This window comes from Setaria viridis, chromosome 9 (assembly GCF_005286985.2).
Source record: "Setaria viridis chromosome 9, Setaria_viridis_v4.0, whole genome shotgun sequence".
Taxonomy (NCBI): domain Eukaryota; kingdom Viridiplantae; phylum Streptophyta; class Magnoliopsida; order Poales; family Poaceae; genus Setaria; species Setaria viridis.
Genome location: NC_048271.2, coordinates 55,437,845 through 55,461,197, shown reverse-complemented (window position 1 = coordinate 55,461,197; position 23,353 = coordinate 55,437,845). Strand labels below are relative to the sequence as shown.

The following is a 23,353-nucleotide window of genomic DNA, read 5'->3' as shown; positions in this document are numbered from 1 at the left end:
ATAACGTGTTGTAAGTAGAAAATGACTTGGGAGAGAGATGGAGATAAACAGTAATGATGCTTGTATTCTTAATCATTCATGGTACATATTTATAGGGTAATTACAGGAGATTTAGGAGATAAACTCCTGGGAAGACGGTAGTGGGCAGTTCCACCTCCTTCACGTACGTGAACGTGCGCATATCTGCACGACCATACGCGTACGCGGGCGGGAGATTTCCACTCGCTTGTACGAGGTGAAAGCGAATCCTATTTGCAACAGCACCCACTAGTCTCAGCTCTAGCGAGCGCGATGGCCGCAAACGTGGCGCTGTTCTTCGCCTCCTCGCCCTCCACTTCCGCCGCCTCCTCGTTCCTCTCCCGCCGCCCCCTACCTCGCTGCTGCGCGGCCTTCCCCCGAAGAGCAAGCTCCCGGCTCTCCGTCAGTAAGCTCACTTCCCCGCTCGCCGCCCAGTGCCAACTGACCTCTCAGAGTTTTCGCGCCGATTTAATTTCTTCGCTGTTATCTCTAGCTTAGCTGCGCCGTGCTTGCCGTCTCGATTGGTTCTAGACTTCTAGTAGCATCAGCGAGAATTGCGGTAGAATTGGATTGGTGAATTTGAAATGCAGGGGATCGAAGGTTGAGAGACATTGGGTTGGACGTTTGGTAGTGCTGTATGCGTGGCTTTATGCCTAATTGCCTAGCACTAGCAGATTCCAACCCCAATTCATGACATCTTAGATTCATAATACACTGTTGTATTATGCATCTTTCAGTTCTGAGTTACCCTAACTGTTTGCCTGTAATCTGTTTTCTCGTGCCGCGGCAGTGGCGGCGCTGGGCGATGACCCAATCAGGGAATGGATTCTTACAGAAGGGAAGGCCACGCAGATCAAAGGGACCAGGTCCATTGGTGGTGGCTGCATTAACTCCGCTCAGCGCTATGATACTGATGCGGGCCCCTTCTTTGTGAAGACCAATAGGTGTGCTAAAAAAATCTCTTTTGAACTCATGACAGTCCTGGAATTGTGCAAGTACTGATGATTTGGGTTTTGTTTTGGCAAAATGATGGGATTGACACATTTTTTTCACATGCCAGCCGCATTGGTCCTGAAATGTTTGAAGGAGAAGCTCTTGGTTTGAAGGCAATGTATGACACAAAGTCGATCCGGGTTCCTTTGCCATACAAGGTGAGTGAAGTGGCAGATTCGGCAATATGTACTAGTGCATATGTTGAATGCATTAACATCAACATTGTGATACTTTTGCATGACCAACAGTCCATCATTGTGATGCTCATACACGATGGAAATACTCGTATAGTACTTCTGAAAGCTTAAGCCCTACTCCTTCCAATTAGCATACATGTTCGTATTTTTATTCCACTGATCTGAAGATTATTAATCATCTAGGCGACCCAAACTCTGCCAATGGTTGTGCATATGTAGGCTTACTTATTTCAATAGCTCTCTGAACTCACTTGACATTTCCGATTTTTAATCCTTGTTTTTATGTTTGTCCATTAGTATAGGTTGGATCATTACCCACTGGCGGCTCTTTTATCATCATGGAGTTTATTGAATTTGGTCGTTCTAGGGGAGACCAGGTAACTCTATACCAAATGTTTCAAGCTTTAGTTTGCCTGTTTATCTCTTTCTCTCTCTTTTATAGTTAACAGAGAAAACTTTCATCAGTCAGTTTTGGGAAGGAAGCTTGCTGAAATGCATAAGGCTGCTAAATCTGATAAGGGATATGGTTTCCATGTTGACAATACTATTGGAAGGTAGAATCAATTTGATTAAACTTGGCATCTTACTTGAGGTTCGTCAGGAATGCTATCCCAGGCTTCCTAATCCACCTATTTTGTTATTGCAGCACTCCACAAATTAACACTTGGACTGCTGACTGGATTGAGTTTTACTCTAAGCACAGATTGGGCTACCAGTTGGAGTTGGTATCGAGACGATACGGAGATTCAGCCATATATGAAAAAGGTACAGTTGGTAAAGTGGAATTAAGTCAGCACTTACCATTTCTCTCCTTGTTTGCCAAATTGTTCTTCTTAGCTATGTTTTGCTGAGAATGCAGTAACTGAATTTTTCTCTCTTTTTTTTGCTTAAATTCCTATGCACAGGTCAGCGATTGATCAAGAATATCCGTCCACTTTTTGATGGCGCCATTCTTGAGCCCTGCTTGCTTCACGGTGATTTGTGGAGCGGAAACATAAGCTCTGATACTAATGGAGAACCAGTGATATTGGATCCCGCTTGCTACTGTAAGTAAAATTCACTGGTTTTAGCATCCAAATTCAGAATCATGAATGCTTGTTGCAAAAAAAATGAATTTTGATTCTTTCCGGTAGTTTCATCAAGTTATTTTACTTCTATTGTGCTGTCGTTGAACATTTTCTGTATTTGTGTACTGTCTTGAAATGTAGCAATTTGCAATCAATATACAATTTATGAATACATACTTACCAGCTCTAAAACTGCAGATGGTCACAATGAGGCAGAGTTTGGGATGTCCTGGTGTGCTGGATTCGGTGGGGACTTCTATAATGCCTATTTTCAGGTATTTACTTGTTTTTGCTGCATATCTGACCGGAGCACCGGCAAATCTGCACATGAAAATGAATCATAGACGTAATTATAACCATCCACCGTTCAAGGTTGTTGGTTACGGGTCAGATTTCTTTTGCGGAGTTACCTTTTGTTGGCCTATAAAGTCATTAGGTCGCGGACCTGAAAATTTTAGCAGGAAGGTTCCTTCCGTAAAGTGGTGTCAGTAACATAGGTCTTACACCACCTAATATGGCGGTCCATGTGTTGGCATGAAAATTGCTTACTTGCTTTGTAGGGAATGTCTATGGATCATTCCCACCTCCAGCTTTACTTCCTGAGTGCTTGTCTATGTCTAGTCCTATTTAACACCACAGGCCTTATGGTCGGTGGATTACTCAATTCTTCACTGTTTTGGTGGAGATATTAACGGTGCTTTACTCTGATACAGGTGGTGCCAAAACAGCCAGGGTTTGAGAAGAGGAGGGACCTCTATCTCCTCTACCACTACCTGAATCACTACAATCTTTTTGGCTCTGGGTACCGCTCATCAGCGATGTCCATAATCGAAGACTACTTATATCTGCTCGCGGTTTAGTTTCTTCTGTTTATTCTCACATGAAAACAGAGGCAGCAATGCGCGTGTTCATAACCTCACTGTATGTCGTGAATCGTTATCATGTAAAATCTCTAGCTTTTTGTGTGCATAGTATCATACTACATCACTGTATCAATCAACTAAAAGATCCTGGGTTATGTAAATATCTCGCTGTTAATCCATGGTGATCTTGTTTCTGGATACTCGTTTGGTGTCTGAGAGGAATAATGTATTCCGCGTCCCCAGTCATCTGTGTGTGTGTGTGGTGGCAATCATGATTCGGTCCCAAGAAGAACGAGTCAACATGATAGTGATCCTGTGACCCATCATAAACTAACCTCCGTCAACTGGAACGACACACACCATGAGGGGATATATGCCTGCGACCTCGATATTCTTAACAACCTTAGTGAAAAGGCCATATCCTTGTCCGCCCACTACGAACATTTTTGACAACCGGTGACCACATAACGTGGCGACTTGCCATTCGACCCACTGCCAAAAAAGCTTCAAAAGTTTAGGCTTTGTTGCATCCTGTGCTCCCCAGCTAAGCCTTAACGAGACAAGCAACTCGATCAGACGCGTCGTCCCAAGTTTCTTTTTTTTCCCCGCCACCTACTCCCCTGTTTTTAAACCCTCGTGCTCGTAGCATCACAATGGCCGCGTCCATGGCCGTGATCGCAGCATTTCCAGCACGTTTCTTGTAGGAAAACCTTGGTCCGGTGAGATGGAGCGGGAGCAGGACGCTGGGACGCCGCTGCCCGGGAGGCGCGTGCGCGCGGACACGCGCCACCCGGTGTACCGTGGCATCCGGTACCGCGGGGGCAAGTGGGTGTCGGAGATCCGGGAGCCGCGCAAGTCCAACAGGATCTGGCTGGGCACGTACCCGACGCCCGAGATGGCCGCCGCCGCGTACGACGCCGCCGCGTTGGCGCTGCGGGGCGCCGAGGCCGCGCTCAACTTCCCCGGCGCCGCCGCGTCCCGCGCGGCACCGGTGTCGTGCTCCCCCGACGATATCCGCGCGGCGGCTTCCGCGGCTGCCGCCACGATGATGGTCGGTTATCCGGGTGAATGCGCCGCCGGCCATTCCCATCTGCCGCAGGCGGCTGCGATTGCGAGCACGTCGTCGGGGTCGGAGAACGCCGGCGCTGTGTCGGCGTCGGAGCAGCGTGAGAAGCGCATTGTGGACGAGGACGACGTGTTCCAGATGCCGCGGCTGCTGGAGGGCATGGCCGAGGGGCTGATGATGAGCCCGCCGCGGCTCAGCCCCACGGCGGAAGGAGCCGGGTCGCTGGAGGAGGACGGCAACGACGATGGCATGAGCTTGTGGGATCACTCCTGAACCATCCTGACACGCTGCTGCACATCAGCGTATGTACAAAATCTGACGACCACGAGGCGTATGTTTTTTCAGCTTTGGCTATGCCTACGTGATATGATATGGTATTATGGTAAGATACAACTTCTATACGCAGCCTGTTGTTGCATTTTCTACGGCTGCAGCCTGCAGGTTCACCACAAAAGTAAGTAAGTAACTAGAGAATGTACGTGCGGAGCGAGCTTGTCCTCGTAGCCAGGTTAGAGCGGAGTTGATGCTCCTGATACTCTGCCGCCAAATCGCTCAACACATGTATCTGCAACTCCAGTACTGCACTGGGCTCTGCTGCACACTCTCACTGGAAAAGCAGAGAGCATGAAGGAGGCGTCCCAGCCCAGAAGTATCAATTCTGCAGTACAGGAGCTAATATCTATAGCTAGCTCTGCCATTATTCTACGGCTACTATTCGTACGGCACGTTGCAAGATCTGATCTCACTAGATCGCCAGCATGTTAACGTGCTCGAATCTGTACCAACGCAAAAGGTTGATCCGCGAGGTAGTTATTGGTTGGAAAATGGAAATGCAGGAGACCCTTCTCTCCTAGAGCTGGACGCCAGGTTTCTGCTGGACTAGGGCATGCAAGTTTGGTGGCTGTACAAGACTACAGGTGCCGGACTGACGGAGTGAATGGAATGCCATGCCCGAAATGGCATGAGCTTTGCTGTGATTGCACTAGGCGCGAGAAGATCCAGCGCGATGGCGTGCCCCAGCCGTGGACGGTGGTGGTGCCCTGTCCTCGTCTTAGCAGCGCTTCGTCGTCCTCGGCCGCAGAAATGGATGGTGCCGCTCCTCGAAGAAATCGGCTTGCTATCGCCGGCAATTATGGAACAGCTAGGATTCTTTAACCGGCAAAATAATCTGTACCGAACGGGCTGTATAAAGGTGGTCGTATTTGACACGTTGCTTTTGGTGCGTGTGCCGTTGCGACGGGAGGAGGTGGTGGTGGCGGCGGGCGCGGCCCGGCGTCTCTGTCTGGGTCTGGGATGTGCGTACCGTGATGTCAGGACGGTGCGGGCAGGCGCTACGTGTCTCTGTCTGGGTCTGGGTCTGCTGCTGTTGGTGCAGTGCAGTGTGCAGACCGACGGGTTTGTTCAGGTGTCCGCTTGCGGCTTGCCCATTCTTCAGAACTAGAAATTTCAAATTTTTGCATTCAGGTATGAACGACGCATCGACGATACAGAAGATCCCTGCACCCTTAAATGCCAATTGACTGCAAATCAAACTGGCGCACATCGTCAGAGATTAATCTCGTGGGGATAAAATAAAATAACCCTGACGGGATCCAGGTTGTTTTCCAAATCAGGGGTGACGAGCCGAGACAAACAGGCAGGCAAGACGCATCTAACGATTAATGGCACAGCTGGAGAACAGACTTTGATGCTCCAACAGTGTCCTACATGCAGCATATACAAACCCGCTACACGTGTGCGTCCGTACCCGTGCGATTGTACAGAGACGCCGAAACCTGGACGCCGGGAATCGCCGAGTCCCGCGCTCACGGCGACGGGTGCGTCCCCGGAAACAGCGGCGAAGGTTCACTGCAAGGTCAATGCCTCGATCGCCATGGCCTCCCTCGTGCACACTGCACGGTAGCACCGTGTTCCTCAACATCTCCGGTGTGTACACATCCACGCAGGCGACACGTCACCGCGTACAGCTTTGCTACCCCAGTGTACTGTGTACTACGTGTACACGATAGTACGACTGGTGGAGGAATTGTCAACGAGAATTTATCGCCAGGGATCCTTCTTGTCTGCCACGATTCTTTTTTCTTTTTTTCTTTTCTGAAACCGGCGACGTTGACGCTTGACACGACAGTGAATTCGGGAGGGCCCACCCGTGTCCAGCCGAGCACGGACAGGCCGTGGCAGCGAAAGAAAATTCGTGTGTGGTTGGCCGGAACAATCATGCACGCATGGAGGCGATTCACGTGATAAATGGTGACATGGATGTATATACGACGGAAACGAAGACGTTTCGCTTGCGACGAAATAAGAGGCCGACAGCAATGGTGGTGGTTTGGTTGGGCCGGTGTGATCGAGCTTCCATCTATACAAACCGGCCGGAGCATAACCACTCCGCATGCAAACTTGAGAATTCAGATAATAAAAATTATTTCTATGTTTAATTAACAAGTACGTACTACAGTAGTGTATATTCCACGAATAGGTGAACGGCTACGTACTTCCTCCATCTTAAATTACCGTTCGTTTTGATATTCGTTTTGATTCTTCTAGATACGTACCTTTTGATATGCGCTTAAATATATACTCATGTCTATATGCATAGCAAAATAGATGCCTTTAGTAAAGCCAAAATAAATAGTAATTTAGAACGGAGGAAGTACATGTATAACTTGTTTGTTGTTGTTCACCTAAACACTGAATAAGCGACGGAGTCGATCAGCAGGTGGAAGTGGTGAACTACTACTAATGCTGCTGCAGTATTCTGTTGTGTGGTTAGAAAATAATGCTACAGATACTGATCGAAGAACGATCCTTCACCTGCTACCCCTGAAGTGTTTTTTTTCTGCATAGGTGAGCAATAATATTACTCATCGAATCAAATGGTTCGATGGTTTCTCCTCAGAAAAAAAAAAAGTTCGATGGTCAGCCTCTCAAGATGCAGATGTTTAAACTACCTCATTGTTCACTGCGCAGTAGGACATGCCAGAAACGAAAGTGAAAGATCGCAACCAAGAGCACATGAAAGTATGAAACACGGTTTCAATGCGGGAGCTCAAACTAAAACATCACTAGTACTCGGCACGCTCGATCGTTTTGCCGTTCTCAGCATACAGTAAGACCACCCGCCCTGGTTTGACTCTGAGTTGCAGGCTGCAACTTGCTGCTTACTGAACTGCCCCAGAGGCCCAGTGGAGTGGTCACGACTCACTACTCGGGAGGGACTATGGAGTCAGTTGACAGAGGAAAAACGACGTCGCACCTGCAGCAGCAACGCTCGTTCAAGTCTCGGCGGCTGCGCGCGGCACCTACTCCATCTACTTAAACCGAGCCCACCGCGGCGGGGTCCGTTCCATTCCATTCATCATCTGCCCCGGCCCCCGGGCAAGCAGGCAGGCAGGCAGATCGCTCTCCCCCTCTCCAATCCCCATCGCCCACTCCCACTCCACTCCTCTCCCTCTCCGTCCTCCGCGTCGATCCATCCACCCATCCATCCATCCTCCATCTCATTTAAACCCCCCACGAACACCAAGCCTCACTGGCCTCTGCCGCGCCAGCGCAGCCCCCACATGCTCCTTCTTGTTCTTCTTGATTACTGGAATCCATAGCGGCAGCATTCCGTCGCCGACACGTACGTGGCACCGACGCGCGCGCTAGCTAGCTGCTGGCTGGTCCGATGGCGGCGGCGGCGAGGGGACCGCCGGTGACGCTGCGGGACTTCCTGGAGCTGGGCTGCGACTCCAGCAGCGACGGCTTCCGCTCCTACCCGCGCTGCCTGCCATGGAGCGACGAAGCGCTGCAGGTGCCCGTGCGGCTCCTCGTCGAGGCCGACCACCTCCGCCGGAGCCCCTCGCGGTCGCCGTCCTCGCTCTTCTCCCTCGCCAAGAGCCCCGGCCCCGGCGCGCTCGCAAGGATCTCCAGCCTTTCCAGGAGCTTCTCGCGCCGGATCAAGGAGGGTTTCTGGAGGCGCCGAGAGGACGAGGAGGAGGACGACCTTTACTTCGACGACCGGGACTCGTGCGGGTTCCCCTCGCCGCAGGTCAGCAGCTGCTCCGCGTCGGACTCGGAGTCCGAGTACGCCGAGGCCGACGACGTCGCCATTGATGAGAAGATGGCGTGCCCGTCCACGTCGCAGCCCGCGTTCCAGTGTTCAAGCTCGGCGGAACACGACTGCACCGACGCCGGCGCGCCTGGCGCCGCAGGAGACGGGAAGAAGGTGAGTGCTCGCTTGCCCATCCCACCCAGCCCAGCTTCTGCTCCTCGTGGTGGTGTGTTAATGCCGCTTCAATCATCGTGAGTCTTGTTGGTTGCGCGAGCATAAATTCGAAACCGTCTGGTGATCCATCGCTGCTATGTCCATGCACAGTGTGGGCCAATAATGCAAAATTACCCATTCTGTTCATGCCTTCATGGTGGTGGTAATTCAGTCGTAGCAATTCACACATCTAGTAGCATCTCGGCACTAGGCAGCAGGAAAACCCAGCCAAATTTCCGTCCTTTTAATGATTGTCACACACACAGTTGCGAAGCTTTGCAAATTTTAAAATCGTAGAGGTATTTTAAGACCGCAGATCACTAGAGTAGAGGTATTTTAAGATGGGAACATGTCTTGCAAACCATCTACCCTGTGCAACTTTGAAAAATTTTAGAAACTATAAGTCAAGACTACAAGATGCTAATCCAATGGTTGCCTTCATGGTGACGGTGGTAAATGGACTTTTATTTTATTTATAGTCCACTAGACTAATTCGTCTAGTAGAACACTAGAACCGGCCGGCGTAGGAGTTTTTACATGTGGCGCGAAGTGGTGTTATTTGTAGAGAGCTTGTGATGAAGCAGCAGCAGTGATGGGATGGTCAGGTTTGGTTTTGTGTTCGTCGGTGCAGCCCAAAATATTCCCGCATCGATGTGATGGAAAAGGATCTGATATTTTTAGATTGCACCTGTCCTGGGAGCACGCGCGCGCGTGCCTCGTCAACTCAGGTGATGAGCAGCCATGGATTGACAGTCTGACAGGCAGCGTCAACTGCTTCGAGCCATTTCACTCCCTGACACGAGGGGCCTCCGTGGTAAAAATACCCTTTGTGGCGAAGGCGTTGTGCCCAGAAAAGGGTGGTGTTGTAATTTTTACTGTCACGACGGAGTACTATCCCTTTGCGGTGGGAAGTGAGCCCAATGGAGCGGCCATGAAAATTAGCTAGTATATCCCTGTCACGCTGCTCCAAAAGATATTGTTGTGTGTAGCTATCGAGCAGCTACGCCTGATGATTGCTCCGCCGCTTACTCCTCCTCCCCCCCCTTGGGATACACAGTCCGGTCCGGCCAATCCACACACTAGCTAGATGCTGCCTGTGGGAATGGGATCCTACTACGCAGAGTACTATTACCGCCTTTATGGTGGCAGCATCTACTTCCATTAACTGTCTAAAATAATAAAAATCAATATCTACTGGCACTACCACGTCGCATGATTGGATCTCGGATTACAAAATACGGATGGCGCCACCACCATGTCAGTATGTGCATGTCGAGCCGGAGTATTCTTTAGCCAACAGCCAATGCAGGCCTAGTACGTGGATCAGATTACCAATCAAGGAGCAAAAACCTGCCGATACTCAGGACTAGTGGTACCACAATGGCTGTTGTTTCCCCTGAGTTTTCGGTTTCGATCATCAGCGCTTGTCGATCTTGTCATCATAGAAATAATGTACCCCGAAAAAGGACGAATAATCTGTGGTCTCGAAGATAAAGAAAAGACAAGTAGTCTGCCATGGAAAGGCAGTGTGATAGATCGTTCAGTCACAATCATGCGTGCTCCCTCTTTTGGCACCAACCGTGGCGTGCATCTTGGACTTTCTGCTGTCCGGGCCTTGGTCTGACATTGCTGATTTGCTGTAACAAACAGCAGCCTTGTACTTACTCCTACTTACTGGCAAAGAATTGGTAATGATGGGTGCAGTGGATGATCCATTTGCATTGGCATGCAGATGCAGGCGGTAGCGGCGGATGGCGATTCGGCGGTGGGGCGCGGCAAGTTGGGGATGGAGGACAAGCAACAGCTGAGCCCCGTGTCCGTTCTGGATTTCCCCTTCGATGACGACGACGGCGACGAGCGGAGCGACGCCGGCACGTGCTCGCCTTCCTTCCACCGCTGCCCGCCACCACCTGATCTTCTCCACAGTAGTAAGTCACATTACATGCATCTCTCTCTGTTCTGTTCATTCCTAACTACTGTACCCAGCACTGTTGATGCTATAAGGTAGTACAGCAACATGGTTATATGCAGTAACCGCCACCACCGGTAATAACCAGACATGCTGTTTAATACGAGGTTAAAATTTAGTCCTTATCACATCAAATGTTGTGATGCTAATTAGAAAGATTAAATATGAGCTAATTATAAAACTAATTGCGGAAGCCCTGAGCTAATTTGCGAGAAGAATTTATTAAGCCTAATTAATCCATCATTAACAAATGGTTAGTGCAGCACCACACTGTTAAATCATGGACTAATTAGGTTTAATAGATTCATCTCGCGAATTAGCCTCCATCTGTGCAATTAGTTTTGTAATTAGTCTATATTTAATACTTCTAATTAGTATCAAATGTTTAATGTGACTGGGGCTAAAGTTTAGTCCTAAGAGCCGAACATACCCTAGGTCTTGCGTAGAACAGACACAATGTAAATGCCGATGCCCATCGAATTAACACTTGCTCGGTTAGTGTGCCAACTCGATATGGGCATGAAAGAACGAAGCACCCGTCTTCTTCAGCCGGTCTTTCTTGCCGGCGGCCAGCCGGACGTTCGTGGAGCACTCCGATGCCGAAACCGTTCCGAGAATCTCCTCTGCAACTACTGGACCACAGGCAGCCGCATTGTAGTATAGAACGAAAAGAATATTCCCCGTTTCCGATTCGCGTGCTGCCCGGTCTCCTTGGCTAGAGACCTTAGTATTTTGACTCTTGTTTGTAGCCTCCCCCTCCCTCTCGATCACTGCATCCGTAATCAATAACTGTCCTCGATCACGCATTAACATGGCACGGTGTAGTAGCAGTAGCAGGCCATGATCAACGCCACGTACCTACCTAGGTCAACTAGCTACTAGGTAACTGCGATGCATCGCCCCGGTTAAACTAGGGGGCGAATGTTTAGATACTAATTTGGAAGATTAAATATAAAATTAATTGTATAGATGGAGGCTAATTCGCGAGACGAATCTATTCAGCCTAATTAATTCATGAGTAGCCCATATTTACCGTAGCATCACATTAAATCATGGACTAATTAGGTTTAATAGATTCATCTCGCAAATTAACCTCCATCTGTGCAATTGGTTTATAATTAACTCATGTTTAGTCCTCCTAATTAGTATCTAAACATTCGATGTGACAGGGACTAAACTTTGGTACGTGGAACCAAACATCCCTAACTCATCCGCAATAGTAAATTTGTTTCCATTCATTGAGATAGCAACGAGTACTTTAACCAATCGATTAACTGCCCTTTTTAAATTTGGATTTTTAGTATAGTTTTTGATCTCATCGTCGTGGAAATGTTTTTGCAGGGACGATGACGAAGCAGGCACAGCTGCTGCACAAGATCCGACGGTACGACGGCATTGCGCAGGCAGTCGACCCCGTGGATCTCGAGGCACGGTTCACCACCACCTCCGAGTCCGGCGAGTCCGTCGACGCGAGCACGCATCCCGCAACCACGAGCTCCTGCACGGACACCACCAGCAGCGCGACAACGACGAAGACGGCGTCACGCCACGGCGAGGAGCACCAAAGCGTCGAGCAGCCATCACAAGAGCCGGAAGAGCCCGACGAGTACCGCCTGCTCGCGCGGCTGCTCCTGGAAGACACGGTGGCCGTCGTCGACGAGGTCTCGCAGGTGCTTCTGCTCGAGTTCTTCACGGAGGGACTCGACCGTCTCCGTTGTTCCTCGGCGGCCGGATCGGTGGTCGGGGCGATCATCAGTCCGCGGGTGGACGACGAGCGCGACAAGGTGGCGGCGGAGGCGCTGGTGCGCGCGGCCGCGGAGTGGCTGCGGGGCGCGGGGGCCCAGTGGGGCATCAGGGACGTGATGCTCTCGGGGAAGGCGGCGCTGGAGGACATGGAGCGGGGCCGGCGGTGGATGTGCGTGGGCGAGGAGGAGCGGGAAGTCGGCGCGGCGGTGGAGGGGTTCGTCATGGACGAGCTCGTGGACGAGCTGGTCGAGGAGTTGGCGCCTTGTTGGCACGGTGATGGCCGTCGACGGAGTAGCAGGTAGGAAGTGCTCGTCATCACTGGATGTTGTCCGAAGAACGTTAACTTGAATGTTGACGTCACGAGGTCCGGCCGTGGACAGAAGAGCGTGTACATGTCCGAGGTAGCTACTAGTTCAAAATTTTGTGGTTTTATAGCTGGGATTATGATCCATGCGTGATGCGTCCCATGGTGAACTCGTAGTAGTGTTGCCCGTCGCCCCGTCGGGATATATGTCCTGAACAGCAAAACCGTAGCGTTTGCTACAATAACACCTGATGAACATTTCAAAAAAAAAAAACCGTTCTGGGGCATAAGCGTAGCTGTTTCAACTTGTAGCCGGGTACGCAAAAACCATACTCCTACTACTGATCAGAGAAAGAAACAACAAATGATGATGTCAGGGAGCTGACGAACTGAGCAATGAGCTGAGAGGTGTTATAGCCGATCCAAGGATTATATATATATATATATATATATATATATATATATATATATATATATATATATATATATATATACACACACACACACACACACATACACGATTCTGCATAAATAAATAGTCAAATTTTTTTTGCAGAAATAGACCTATGCTGCCGCTTGAAACAGCGGTAATGGGCTACCGCCGTCTCAAACGGCGGTAAGAGGAGCTACCGCTGGGTGAAACGGCGGTAGCTCCCCGCACCCGTCACGTTAGCGCAGAATCCCGCTTACCGCCCTCCCATCCGGTAGGCTGCACACACATTCCAGCGGCGCGGGGGACGAGGCTATTCCGCCATTCGAGACGGCGGTAGCAGGCCCCGCCGTTTGAACCGGCGGAAGCGGGAAAGCTACCGCCAGTTCAAACAGCGGTAGCTCCCCCTTTAAAACGCGCAGCGCAGCCGCTCCCGAACGCACGCCCACTCATTTGGTCCCCTCCTCCCGCGCATGCCTAGAAGCAAGAGAGCGAGCCCGCGCAAGAGAAGAGGAAGGGAGGGAGGGAGAGAAGAAGGAAGGGAGGGGAGGGGAGATTGAAGCCTTGTTCCTCACTTTGTTAGAGGTATTTTTTCTAATCCCCTAGTTTAAGTTAGCTCGTAGTAGATAGATCTAGTAGTAAGTTTAGTAGATTTGAGACATAGAAAAATATAGCTTACTAGTGGATTTGAGACATAGAAAAATGTAGCTTAGTCAGTTTAGTAGATTTAGCTTAGGTACTTAGTTGACAGTAAAATTAGTTTGTTGATTTATGTAGATTAATTTTAGATGATATTATTTGCAATGCTAAGGTTATATTGTGCATAGGTATTCAGAATGTAGTTGTTTTAGGGGTAGTTGAAATTATTAGATTTAGTTAGAATTTTTGTTCTTGTCGTGTATATTGACCTGTTGTTTAGGGTTAGATTAATTTAGTAATAATTAGTAATTGCCTATGGTAATATCGTATATATTGATCGGGTAAAATGAAATGAATTAGTTGGTAATTTTGGATAACTTTAAAATGGTTATTAATGTTGATGATAGAGTTAGATGTTTATACCTTATATTCAAATGTAGGTGTCGTTGGAGTTAACTAATTTAAGTTCTTGAGAGTAATTTCCACTTTTCGTGTCGTGTATATTGGCAGACATATCGGAAAGTTTATTTTTCCAAGTGTTCTATGGTCGGGGGAGGTTAGATATGGTCCAGAAGGGGTAGATTTGTCTAAATTTTAGTCGTTCTGCAAGAATTTATCAAGAGCAAGAGAGAGGACTTGGGGTTCAATATACAAGTGGCTTTGTAAGGCTTTCGATCTTGATATAGATAAAGTGGATCTGTCTGTTAGGGCTTTAGTGAGCTGATTCCGCTTGAAGGAACCCAGAACCACAGGGCTTATGTAAATGGTTGCATGAAGCGCGATTTACCGCTCATATTGTATGTTCAAGTGTTCACGAAGGTTGGGTCTAGCAGTCAGATGGAAGAAGGAGTGGGAGGTGATGAAGTTCAAGCCGAGGAAGGTGTGGAGAGTACTGATGGCCCAAATGAAGAAGATGATGAAGATGAGGCAGAAGAGGGAGATGCAGAGGATGATGTTGCAACCCGTGAGCCAAATGGGAAGGCTGATGAGGGGGAAGACATCCCTAAGTTAGTTGAGCAGGTGGAGAGGGAAGGAGAAGAGGCTAATGGTGCCATGGATGATGACTCATTGGATGAGGAAGATGCTTACCCTGTCCCACGGAACTGGTCAACTTATGACCATTCTGCCCTACAAGTCAATGAAGTGAAGGCAGCTGAGAAGCGATGGTCCACTTTATCTTCAGGTGGTGAAGAGCAACCTGACGGTGTATGATGTCTGCTGTGTGAGAAGCAATTGCCCGTTTAGGGTGCATGCATACAAGAGGAGTGGAAGGATTACTAGAAGATGATTAGAGTGGTTAAGCATCAATGCTTGCTGGATGAATTGGAAGGAACACACCGCAACCTCACAGCTGATTTTGTTGCTCAATACTTGTATTCTCAGATAGTGGAGAATCCCAGCTTCGAGTCCAAGTCTATTGTTTGTGCCATAGAGGAGAAGTTCAAGTACAAGATTAGCTACTACAAAGCTTACCAAGCAAAGCAGAAGGCGTTGGAGATGAAACGGGGTACGTACGAAGCATCGTATGACAACCTCCCCCTCCTATTGCACACCATATGTTAGAGGAACTTAGAAAACTACTACGACTTGAAAGCCTACCAATGTGCTCGGTTTCCAGGCAAACAGGTCCTGCAACGGTCATTCTTGGCCTTGGATCCTTACATTAAGGCTTTTTAGTGATGTCGCCCAGTCGTTTGCATTGATGGCGCATTTCTAACTGGAAGTTATAAAGGCACAATCTTGACAGCTATTGGGTCCAACGATAACAATCAAGTGTTGCGGCTGCAATCGTCTTTGTGGAGAAGGAGTCTGGAGATAGTTGATATTAGTTCCTGGAGAGAGTGAAGCAGATGATTGTGAAGGACGTGGAGAATGTTTGTCTAATTCATGATCGGCACAAAAGACATTCTACAAGCAATCGAAAACTTATAGAATAGCAGTGTGGAGCGTTTCAGGGTGTCGATATGGCTGGAGATAAAGAGTAGGTGATGCATAAGATATATGGGGGCAAACTTCCATAGTCAATTTAAGAACAAGACCTTTATGAAAATGTCAAGCGGCTATGTATCCAGAACTAGGAGAGGAAATTCAACCTAGTGTGGAAGAAACTTGAGGAGTTTACAAAGAAACAATCCGAAGAGCTAGGCAAGACCGACCATCCTGTGTCTCTGGAGGACATCGGACTCGATGGATCGAATGTCAGGCGAAGACGGGGAAGGTCCATCAAGAGCTTCTCACAGTGGAAGAGGTAGGATGCTCCTATTCCCACCATCACTTGGCCAGGTTCTTTTGGTCCAACGGAGTATGAGGCACCCCTCGACGAGTTCCCTCTGGAGGATAGGGCTAACTACGCCCCTCCAAACTCCCTCAAGTCTTATGACGACCGCCATGATGCATGGTCATTATGTCACCATGGCGTGGCTTGTGTCGTCCAGCTCTATGATGGCTACGGTGATGGAAGCCGACGTTTCTTTCAATACATGTATGGCTTGGTGAGTCAAGTATTTACTTCATTACTCTTCCTAAGCTTCTCGTGCTACAAACTAATGTCACGTTCAGTCTTATCTCGATGAAGGAAACTGCCGCTATGCCAAATGGGTCGATCCACCATTTCTTGAGCTAACCCAAGAGTACATCCACTATCTCAAGTGCAAGACCTTTGACTTGGAGCATAAGGTCGAGGATCTTCAATCCAAAGTTGATGCAAATCCTTGGACGGTTAATATCGCAAGTGACTTGATTTGTATTGATCCATGGTGCAAGTGTCCCTACCACCACAATAAGGATCCCCCCCTCGTTTCCGCCATCCTCTAGGGGTGCTGGCTACTATGGAGGTGGGTCGTCGCAGTTCTCACAGAGCCAGTTCTTCTAGGAAGTAGACATGGCTCTTTCCCCAGCTATTTCAATTACCTAAGGCATGCTAGGTTTAGCAACGGCACTGGTTTAAGATAACATCCGTGCCGCATATGCCACTGCAATCTATAATTAATTGTTCACTCTAGAGTCGTTGTTGTTCGTATGTTGTGCACGAATTTCATTTGTATCTGTTGTAATCTCGATGGAAACAGCTATGTATCTAATGGCCGCGAGTTAAATTATTTTCAATTATTTCGTTCAATCACTATACCTCTCTCAAATTACGAAGTTACGTATTGCAATGAAACTACATATTTCACTTTTAAAAATATCAGATAAAATTATATGAAAAATAATTAATAAAAATTAAAACAGAGTTATAGCCGGTTCAAATGGCTATAGCCATTTTCAACTGGCTATAGCATCCTACACCCAAATAAACCCGGCTAAACCAAGGCCTTGGAACCTGCCTGAAATGGCGGTAGCCCAGATACCGCCGTTTCGTACGGCGGTAGGAGGCTGTGCAGCAATCCGGCCCTCCAACCACCATTTCAACTAGCGGTAGCAGTGTTACTACCGTTTCAATCGGCGGTATAGTCCTATTTCTGCAAATTTTTCGATCGACTATTTATTTGTGCAAAATCGTAAAAAAATAATATAAAAATAAAAAATTCGGCGATCCAAATTTGCTCGCTCCTGCTGTGGTTTTACTCAGGCCTGCAAAGTTCATGGGCTTACTTCACCAGGTCCATAGGCCCGGTGAGCTTTGACGGATAAGTTGGGCTTAGTCCATTTATGGGCCCCTTTCTCGGGCATCCTCATTTCTCTTCTGTTTCGTGTGACCGATGTGAGTGGATCTGTACAGTTGCGTGCCATGCCAGTGCGTGAAGAAGGGTGAAAGAGATCCGAGTAACACTGTGACAGTCAACTCTTCGCGGGCTATGTTAAGTTACTTGTGTCCAAAGGAAGCTTAGTAAACTCATCCCTTTGGCTTAACGATTCAACCGTCGCATGAAAAGAAATTGTCCCTGTGCTGGATCATGCTCCTCTACTACTCCACTGGTAGACTTGATGCGATACGGTACACGGATCGAGGAGGACTGCACAACACCCTAGACAGGAACAAGCACGGCAAACCATTTCCTCTGATCTGACAGGGGCACTAGTAGACCTTGTTTGGAAGGGATGTGCTAAAATTTAGCCTTGGACTAAATTTTAGCACCATCAAATGGGGTGCTAAACTTTAGCTCTTCAGGTGTTTGGGAAGGAGACTAAATTTTAGCACATGTGTTGACAAATGACAGATTTACCCCTGCTTTCTCTCTCCTTCACCCCTCCTCTTCCTTCTCAAAGCGTCGTCCTCTTCCTGCTCGTGGCACATCCCAACGCCGCACTCGAGGCGGACCTCGCCAGGGCGCTCGCCGAGTACCCCGAGTGGGCGGGGGCGGCTCGGCGTGGACGGCCGCGGGAACCGGGCCATCCTCTTCAACGGCGAGGGCGCTTGGCTCGTGGAGGCCACGACGGACGTCGCCCTCGACGCCGTCCTGCCTCTGAGCCCGGCGCCGGAGGTGAGGAGCCGGCCCTGAGCGCGGACGGCGCTGAGGAGGTCAGGCTCGTCCAGCGCACGTGGAGGCCGCGCGGGCGGGCGGGGCCGGCCGGAGGCGGCGGCGGCGAGGCGGCGAGGCGGAGGCGGCGGGGCGGGCCGGAGGCGAAGGCGGCGGCGGCAGGGCGGGTCGGAGGTGGCGGGACGGGCCCGAGGCGGAGGCGGCGGCGGTGGGGCGGGCCGGAGTAGGAGGTGGCGGGGCGGAGGCGGCGGGACCGACGCGAAGGTCTGGGCAGCGTTCGGGTGAAGGAGGCGGGGAGAGAAAGACTGAGGGGAGGAGAGAGAGGGGAGGGGGTAGGGGGGAAAGTGGTCCCCAGGACCACTTTTTAGTCCATTTAGTCCATTTTAGCTACCCCAAGTGACTAAAGGATTAGTGGGGGGTTAAAATTTAGTCCACCAGTTTTAGCCTACCTGTTTGGGAGCACAAGTGACTAAAATGACTAAAGTAGTAGTGTCGAACCCCTGTAGTAGTGTCGAACCCCTGTCGAAAATAAACATTGATCGATCGGTAGCGTTTCCTGAACAAGACGATCCCGCATTCATTTCCGAATTCTGAGGAGTAGGCAGCAGTAGCCGAGCCGCAGCACGCAAGGCCGCATGGCACCGATGGCAGGGCCCCCACGCCTGCCCGTCCGGGACTCCGGAGCCAAAAAAAAAACCCGAAATCCTTCCGATCTATGACAACCGGTCCCACCAAGATCACAGGCCCACCTGTCAAGGACTATCGGGTAACTACCCGCGGAAAGAGAAAGACGCCGTTGCATGCGCGCCGTGGCGCTCCGCGTGGCGCGCATCGCCCAACACCGGGTCCTCTCCTCTGGCTCTGGGGGAAGCTCGTCAGAGGAAGGCAGGCAGGCTGCTCTTGATGACTGCTGACTTGCTGAGAGTGAGGAGGACTCCTACGTAGAGGTAGCAGCGCGCGCACAAGGAAGAAGCCGCCGCCGTCGTATCGTATTTCTTTGATCTGCTTGCATATCTACTACTAGTAGTAGGCGTTCCGTCCCAGTACTCCATCTATTCCTTCCTTGTCCAGGCCGGCTTCGTTCGTCGTCCTCATACCGTAACTACCAGCCCTCCAACCCGGCGGGGCGGCCATTGACTGGATCCTTCCTTCATTCTCGGGGTGCGCCGAGACTCTCGAGTCGAGAGAGAGAGGGAGAGGGAAGGAGAACAGAGGAGGCGCCATGACCGGAGCGGAGGAGCAGGGGAGGACGCTCTTCGGCGTGTCGCTGACGGACCGGCCCAGGTGGCAGCAGTTCTTGATCTGCGCATCCGGCTTCTTCTTCGGCTACCTCGTCAATGGCGTCTGCGAGGTGACTTCTCCTCCTCCTCCTTGTTACAGTAGTATTCATGAATCATGATGCAGTGTAATCACTTCTTTGTTTACTATGATGAAAGGGTTTTTGCTGAGAATCCGTGGCCACGACGTACTGCGCATTGTTTTTTGTTTTTTCTGGAACGAACGGTTTTTGGATATTGCTTCACAGGCGGAATTGTGTGACACAACTGCATTCTTTTCCTCCTTGTCTTCGTCATCACGGACTTCAATTTATACGCTTGCTTGGTCAGCATGGATTTCTGAAACTTTCCTTAAAATTCCCCCGACTTTCCCCCATATACTTTTCATTGCCTGCACAAAATTTCCTGACAGTGAAACTCCTGCTCCTGATTATTCTCTCATCCTTTGCTGGCTAACTTCTGCTCTTCCCGTGCTCCAGGAATACGTGTACAACAGGCTTCAGTTCAGGTGACTTTTGCGACTGCAGTACCTGCTACGACCTGCAAACGATCACTTGCGTTGCATTTCTGAAACTTTTCTGCTGTATGCCGCAGCTACGGCTGGTACTTCACGTTCGTTCAGGGGTTCGTGTACCTGGCGCTGATACGCCTGCAGGGATTCACGATGAAGCAGATGGTGAACCCCTGGCGGACGTACGTGCGCCTCTCGGCCGTGCTCATGGGCTCCAATGGCCTCACCAAGGGCTCCCTCGCCTTCCTCAATTACCCTGCACAGATCATGTTCAAGTCAACTAAGGTAATATTCTTTCACCGTGACCCATACACTGCAAAATGTATATATAGTACTCTAGTTTTTTTTTTGTTTCTGCAAAAATATAATTCTTGATGTTTCAGTGCCGTTTGAAACATCGTACACACAGGAGGACCCTTCTTAGTTCTTACATTGTTGTTTGGTCGTTTTCAATTTGTTGGCACCTACAAATTCGAGTTCGCATGTCTGACCAAGTGACTACGTTCTTGGGGAAACCTAATGCGCGCTTCTAGGGGGAGACTATAAACGATGCGGTAGCAGTGTACTACCGACAAGGGAGAATTAGTTTAGTGTGCTTCTGTTCATGGCACTTCATAATTTCTAACCTTATGCGTTGGAGGTTTACTCATCAACAATTTTAAAGAAATTTGAAGGGCAGGAAATTTGATTTCACCAAAATTATTGTTCTCGCGTAACACAGTAGTATTTAGCAGAAGAGAAAAGTTAGCCTTCTGTCCTTGTGCTCAGGTTCTACCAGTGATGATAATGGGGGCTTTTATCCCTGGCTTGAGACGCAAATACCCATTCCAAGAGTATGTATCAGCCGTGATGCTTGTCATTGGCCTCATACTCTTCACGCTCGCGGATGCGCAAACATCGCCTAATTTTAGCATGGCTGGCGTGGCCATGGTGTCTGGGGCGCTCGTCATGGATGCCTTCCTTGGCAACCTGCAAGAAGCAATCTTCAAGATGAATCCAGACACGACCCAGGTACACTGACTAGAATTCAGTGTTATTTTTACCGTCACAATTTACAGTACTGACAGTGAGACATTCTGCGCAATTAGATGGAGATGCTATTCTGCTCCACTGTTGTTGGCCTCCCATTCCTAGCGGTGCCAATGGTGTTAACTGGGGAGCTCATGACGGCATGGACTTCATGTTCCCAGGTGAGTGAATGCTATATACTTCGGAGCTCAATTTAGCTGTTGTCTGTTGCTCATGATAATATCAGAATTTAGTCGTCATTATGATAATATCAGAATGTGCATAGCCCAGGAGAAAGGAAAAGAATCAACTACTCCGTGCTCTTTTATAGTATCTTTCAAGGAATCCATTTTTACAGTCTGTACAAAAATAATCCAAAGTGTAGGATACTGCATTCCTCATTCTAGTGCCTATAACTGATTGTCAGGCAAAGGATCAGATCCACTCAAAAAGTGTTGCTAGCTAACTTGTTCTTGGTTGTTGCTTCTGATCCCTTTTTTTTTCTGAAGAGGATTAGATTGACCCAGCAAGGCTGACGTTGTGTCCACTGAACCCCATGCATTGCAGCACCTGTACGTGTACGCGGTGCTGGTGTTCGAGGCGATGGCCACGTTCGTCGGTCAGGTCTCCGTGCTCTCCCTCATCGCGCTTTTCGGTGCCGCGACCACCGCCATGGTCAGTCAGCGAGCGCTTCGCCTCATCTTCACGCAACACACTCACAACGATGCACAGCACAGCACAGCTGAAAACCATGTCGAATTCTCTGCAGGTGACGACGGCGAGGAAGGCGGTGACGCTGCTGCTGTCGTACCTGATCTTCACCAAGCCTCTGACGGAGCAGCACGTCACGGGGCTCCTCCTGATAACCATGGCGATCGTGCTCAAGCTCCTGCCGGAGAACAAGGAAGGTGGTCCGCTCCGGCGGGCGGCGAAGGTGGAACTCTCTGACGATGACGGCAAGCCGCGGGGGAGAAGAGAATTAGAGGAGAAAACAAACTTGGTGTAGTGCGACAGTGACCCCAAGCAGAACTAAGGCCAGCTCGATGAGCAACAATCCCAAAAGGAAGACAGTCCTAAGAAGGATAGAATACAGGCAGGATAGCAGGAATCGATAGTCTCTTTCTCCCTCACGCTTCTACTGTTCACTGTGGTGAAATTGTTTTGTCGACGTGTGTAACTACCGGACAAGGAATGCAAATGGAAAACCATGTTATTGTTATTGTTAATTTGTTATTAGAGCTTCTTTAAAACCAATGTTATTAGCTTTACATTGCAGTTGATATCTGACGCATTTGGTGTTCGTACATTGCATACTGCCATGTGACCGCTGGCTGGTATTTATACGGGCTTCTGCCAATACCTAATCTCACTTGGTCAGAAGAGACCCTCCTCAAGTTTGGATGGCCCATCTGGACCATTAAGCCCACACTGCTGGAGATGATGCGTTGCGCGACTGCGAACCTGCTGAATACTCCTCCATTCACTCTGCACCAAATGTATAGTACGGGATTACGGGCTGCGTAGGCAGGAGCTGGAGCTTCCTGTGTGGCTTTGTACAATGGCACGTACGTGTGACCGTGACCTGGTCAGGGCCCAGGGCAGCAGCTAGCACGTCCGTGCTGTGCCGATGGATCGAGCTGCAAGGACACGGGGCATTGACATGATGCGGTTATGCGTCGGTTCAGCGAGCACGCGGCCCAAAACCACCACCGGCCCATCCCCACGGTGCCACCACCTTCCTCTCCCTGCATGCCCCCACGCCACCCTCCAAGACATCGTCTCCGACGACTCTTATCGTCAGCGACCCTCCCACTCCTCCGAGCACTAACCCAGTCCCACCACGACTCCCCTCCACCTTCCTCCTCCGACTCCTTCCTCCTCTTCTCTGCTTGCCTCCGCACCGCTTTCCTCTTCCGGCTCTGGTGGCTCTCGCCACCACCACCCTCCGCCGCCCTAATCCGGCTCCATCGGGAAGCTCACCTCCAACCTTCACCCCGCCCGTCCTTGGCCCATCGGCTGTCCATCCGCCGCCCCCTGCCGTCGTCCCTGCCGTCGCGCCGCCCCGCAACCCACCTCACGCTTTTACTGTTCACTGTGGTGAAATTATTTTGTCGACTGTGTGTAACTACCGGACAAGGAATGCAAATGGAAAACAATGTTGTTGTTATTGTTAATTTGTTATTAGAGCTTCTTTAAAACCTCCACGCTGGCAAAAGAGAAATTAAAAAAAACAATTTAAAAATAAAAGGCTTGACCCACCCGCCCACCTGGATATTGGCTAGGTTCTACACTAAAAATTAAGTCATTGTTTTGCCTCAACACTAATGCATTAACATAGGATGCAAATGAACCAAGTTAATCAAATTGTGAAACTACTTTTACAAAAGATCTTTTTTTATGAAGCAACAAGAAAAAAAAATAGGGCGCTCATGAGAAACAATACAAACAATGAAGAAACAGTTGATGATAAATTGAATTGAAGATCGGTTAGCTTATCCGCTAATGTATAATCGGCTGCCATACGCATGTGCACTTAACCACTTACCCTATGAAAGCACACACGAATACCCTACATTACATTAGCTCTGTGTTATT

General features: G+C 49.4%; 4 protein-coding genes across 6 annotated transcripts; all 4 read left to right on the top strand.

Moving 5' to 3' along the window:
• The first annotated feature begins 210 nt into the window (after window positions 1-210).
• On the top strand, window positions 211-3,338 carry LOC117836248 (protein-ribulosamine 3-kinase, chloroplastic). The gene is made up of 9 exons (XM_034715638.2): window positions 211-424; window positions 809-962; window positions 1,079-1,169; window positions 1,511-1,585; window positions 1,674-1,762; window positions 1,855-1,973; window positions 2,114-2,254; window positions 2,474-2,550; window positions 2,989-3,338. The coding sequence occupies exons 1-9, from the start codon at window positions 292-294 to the stop codon at window positions 3,133-3,135; spliced, it is 1,026 nt and encodes a 341-aa protein (XP_034571529.1). The 5' UTR covers window positions 211-291; the 3' UTR covers window positions 3,136-3,338.
• A 136-nt stretch (window positions 3,339-3,474) lies between these two features.
• Window positions 3,475-4,947, top strand: LOC117836249 (ethylene-responsive transcription factor ERF024). Its single transcript, XM_072291103.1, has one exon. It carries the CDS (start codon window positions 3,863-3,865, stop codon window positions 4,475-4,477), a length of 615 nt encoding a protein of 204 aa, XP_072147204.1. The 5' UTR covers window positions 3,475-3,862; the 3' UTR covers window positions 4,478-4,947.
• A 2,587-nt stretch (window positions 4,948-7,534) lies between these two features.
• On the top strand, window positions 7,535-12,619 carry LOC117835051 (uncharacterized). Its single transcript, XM_034714399.2, has 3 exons — window positions 7,535-8,414; window positions 10,186-10,381; window positions 11,764-12,619. The coding sequence occupies exons 1-3, from the start codon at window positions 7,875-7,877 to the stop codon at window positions 12,468-12,470; spliced, it is 1,443 nt and encodes a 480-aa protein (XP_034570290.1). The 5' UTR covers window positions 7,535-7,874; the 3' UTR covers window positions 12,471-12,619.
• A 6,156-nt stretch (window positions 12,620-18,775) lies between these two features.
• LOC117837042 (UDP-galactose/UDP-glucose transporter 2) lies at window positions 18,776-21,984 on the top strand. 3 transcript variants are annotated; one of them, XM_034716601.2, is made up of 8 exons: window positions 18,776-18,909; window positions 19,034-19,313; window positions 19,719-19,747; window positions 19,834-20,035; window positions 20,519-20,761; window positions 20,839-20,940; window positions 21,326-21,433; window positions 21,528-21,984. In XM_034716601.2, the coding sequence occupies exons 2-8, from the start codon at window positions 19,185-19,187 to the stop codon at window positions 21,762-21,764; spliced, it is 1,050 nt and encodes a 349-aa protein (XP_034572492.1). In that variant the 5' UTR covers window positions 18,776-18,909; window positions 19,034-19,184; the 3' UTR covers window positions 21,765-21,984. The 3 variants fall into 3 exon arrangements, with proteins under 3 accessions (XP_034572492.1, XP_034572491.1, XP_034572490.1); XM_034716600.2 differs by having other exon boundaries at window positions 18,800-18,951; XM_034716599.2 differs by lacking the exons at window positions 18,776-18,909; window positions 19,034-19,313 and having other exon boundaries at window positions 19,320-19,747.
• Window positions 21,985-23,353: the final 1,369 nt, after the last annotated feature.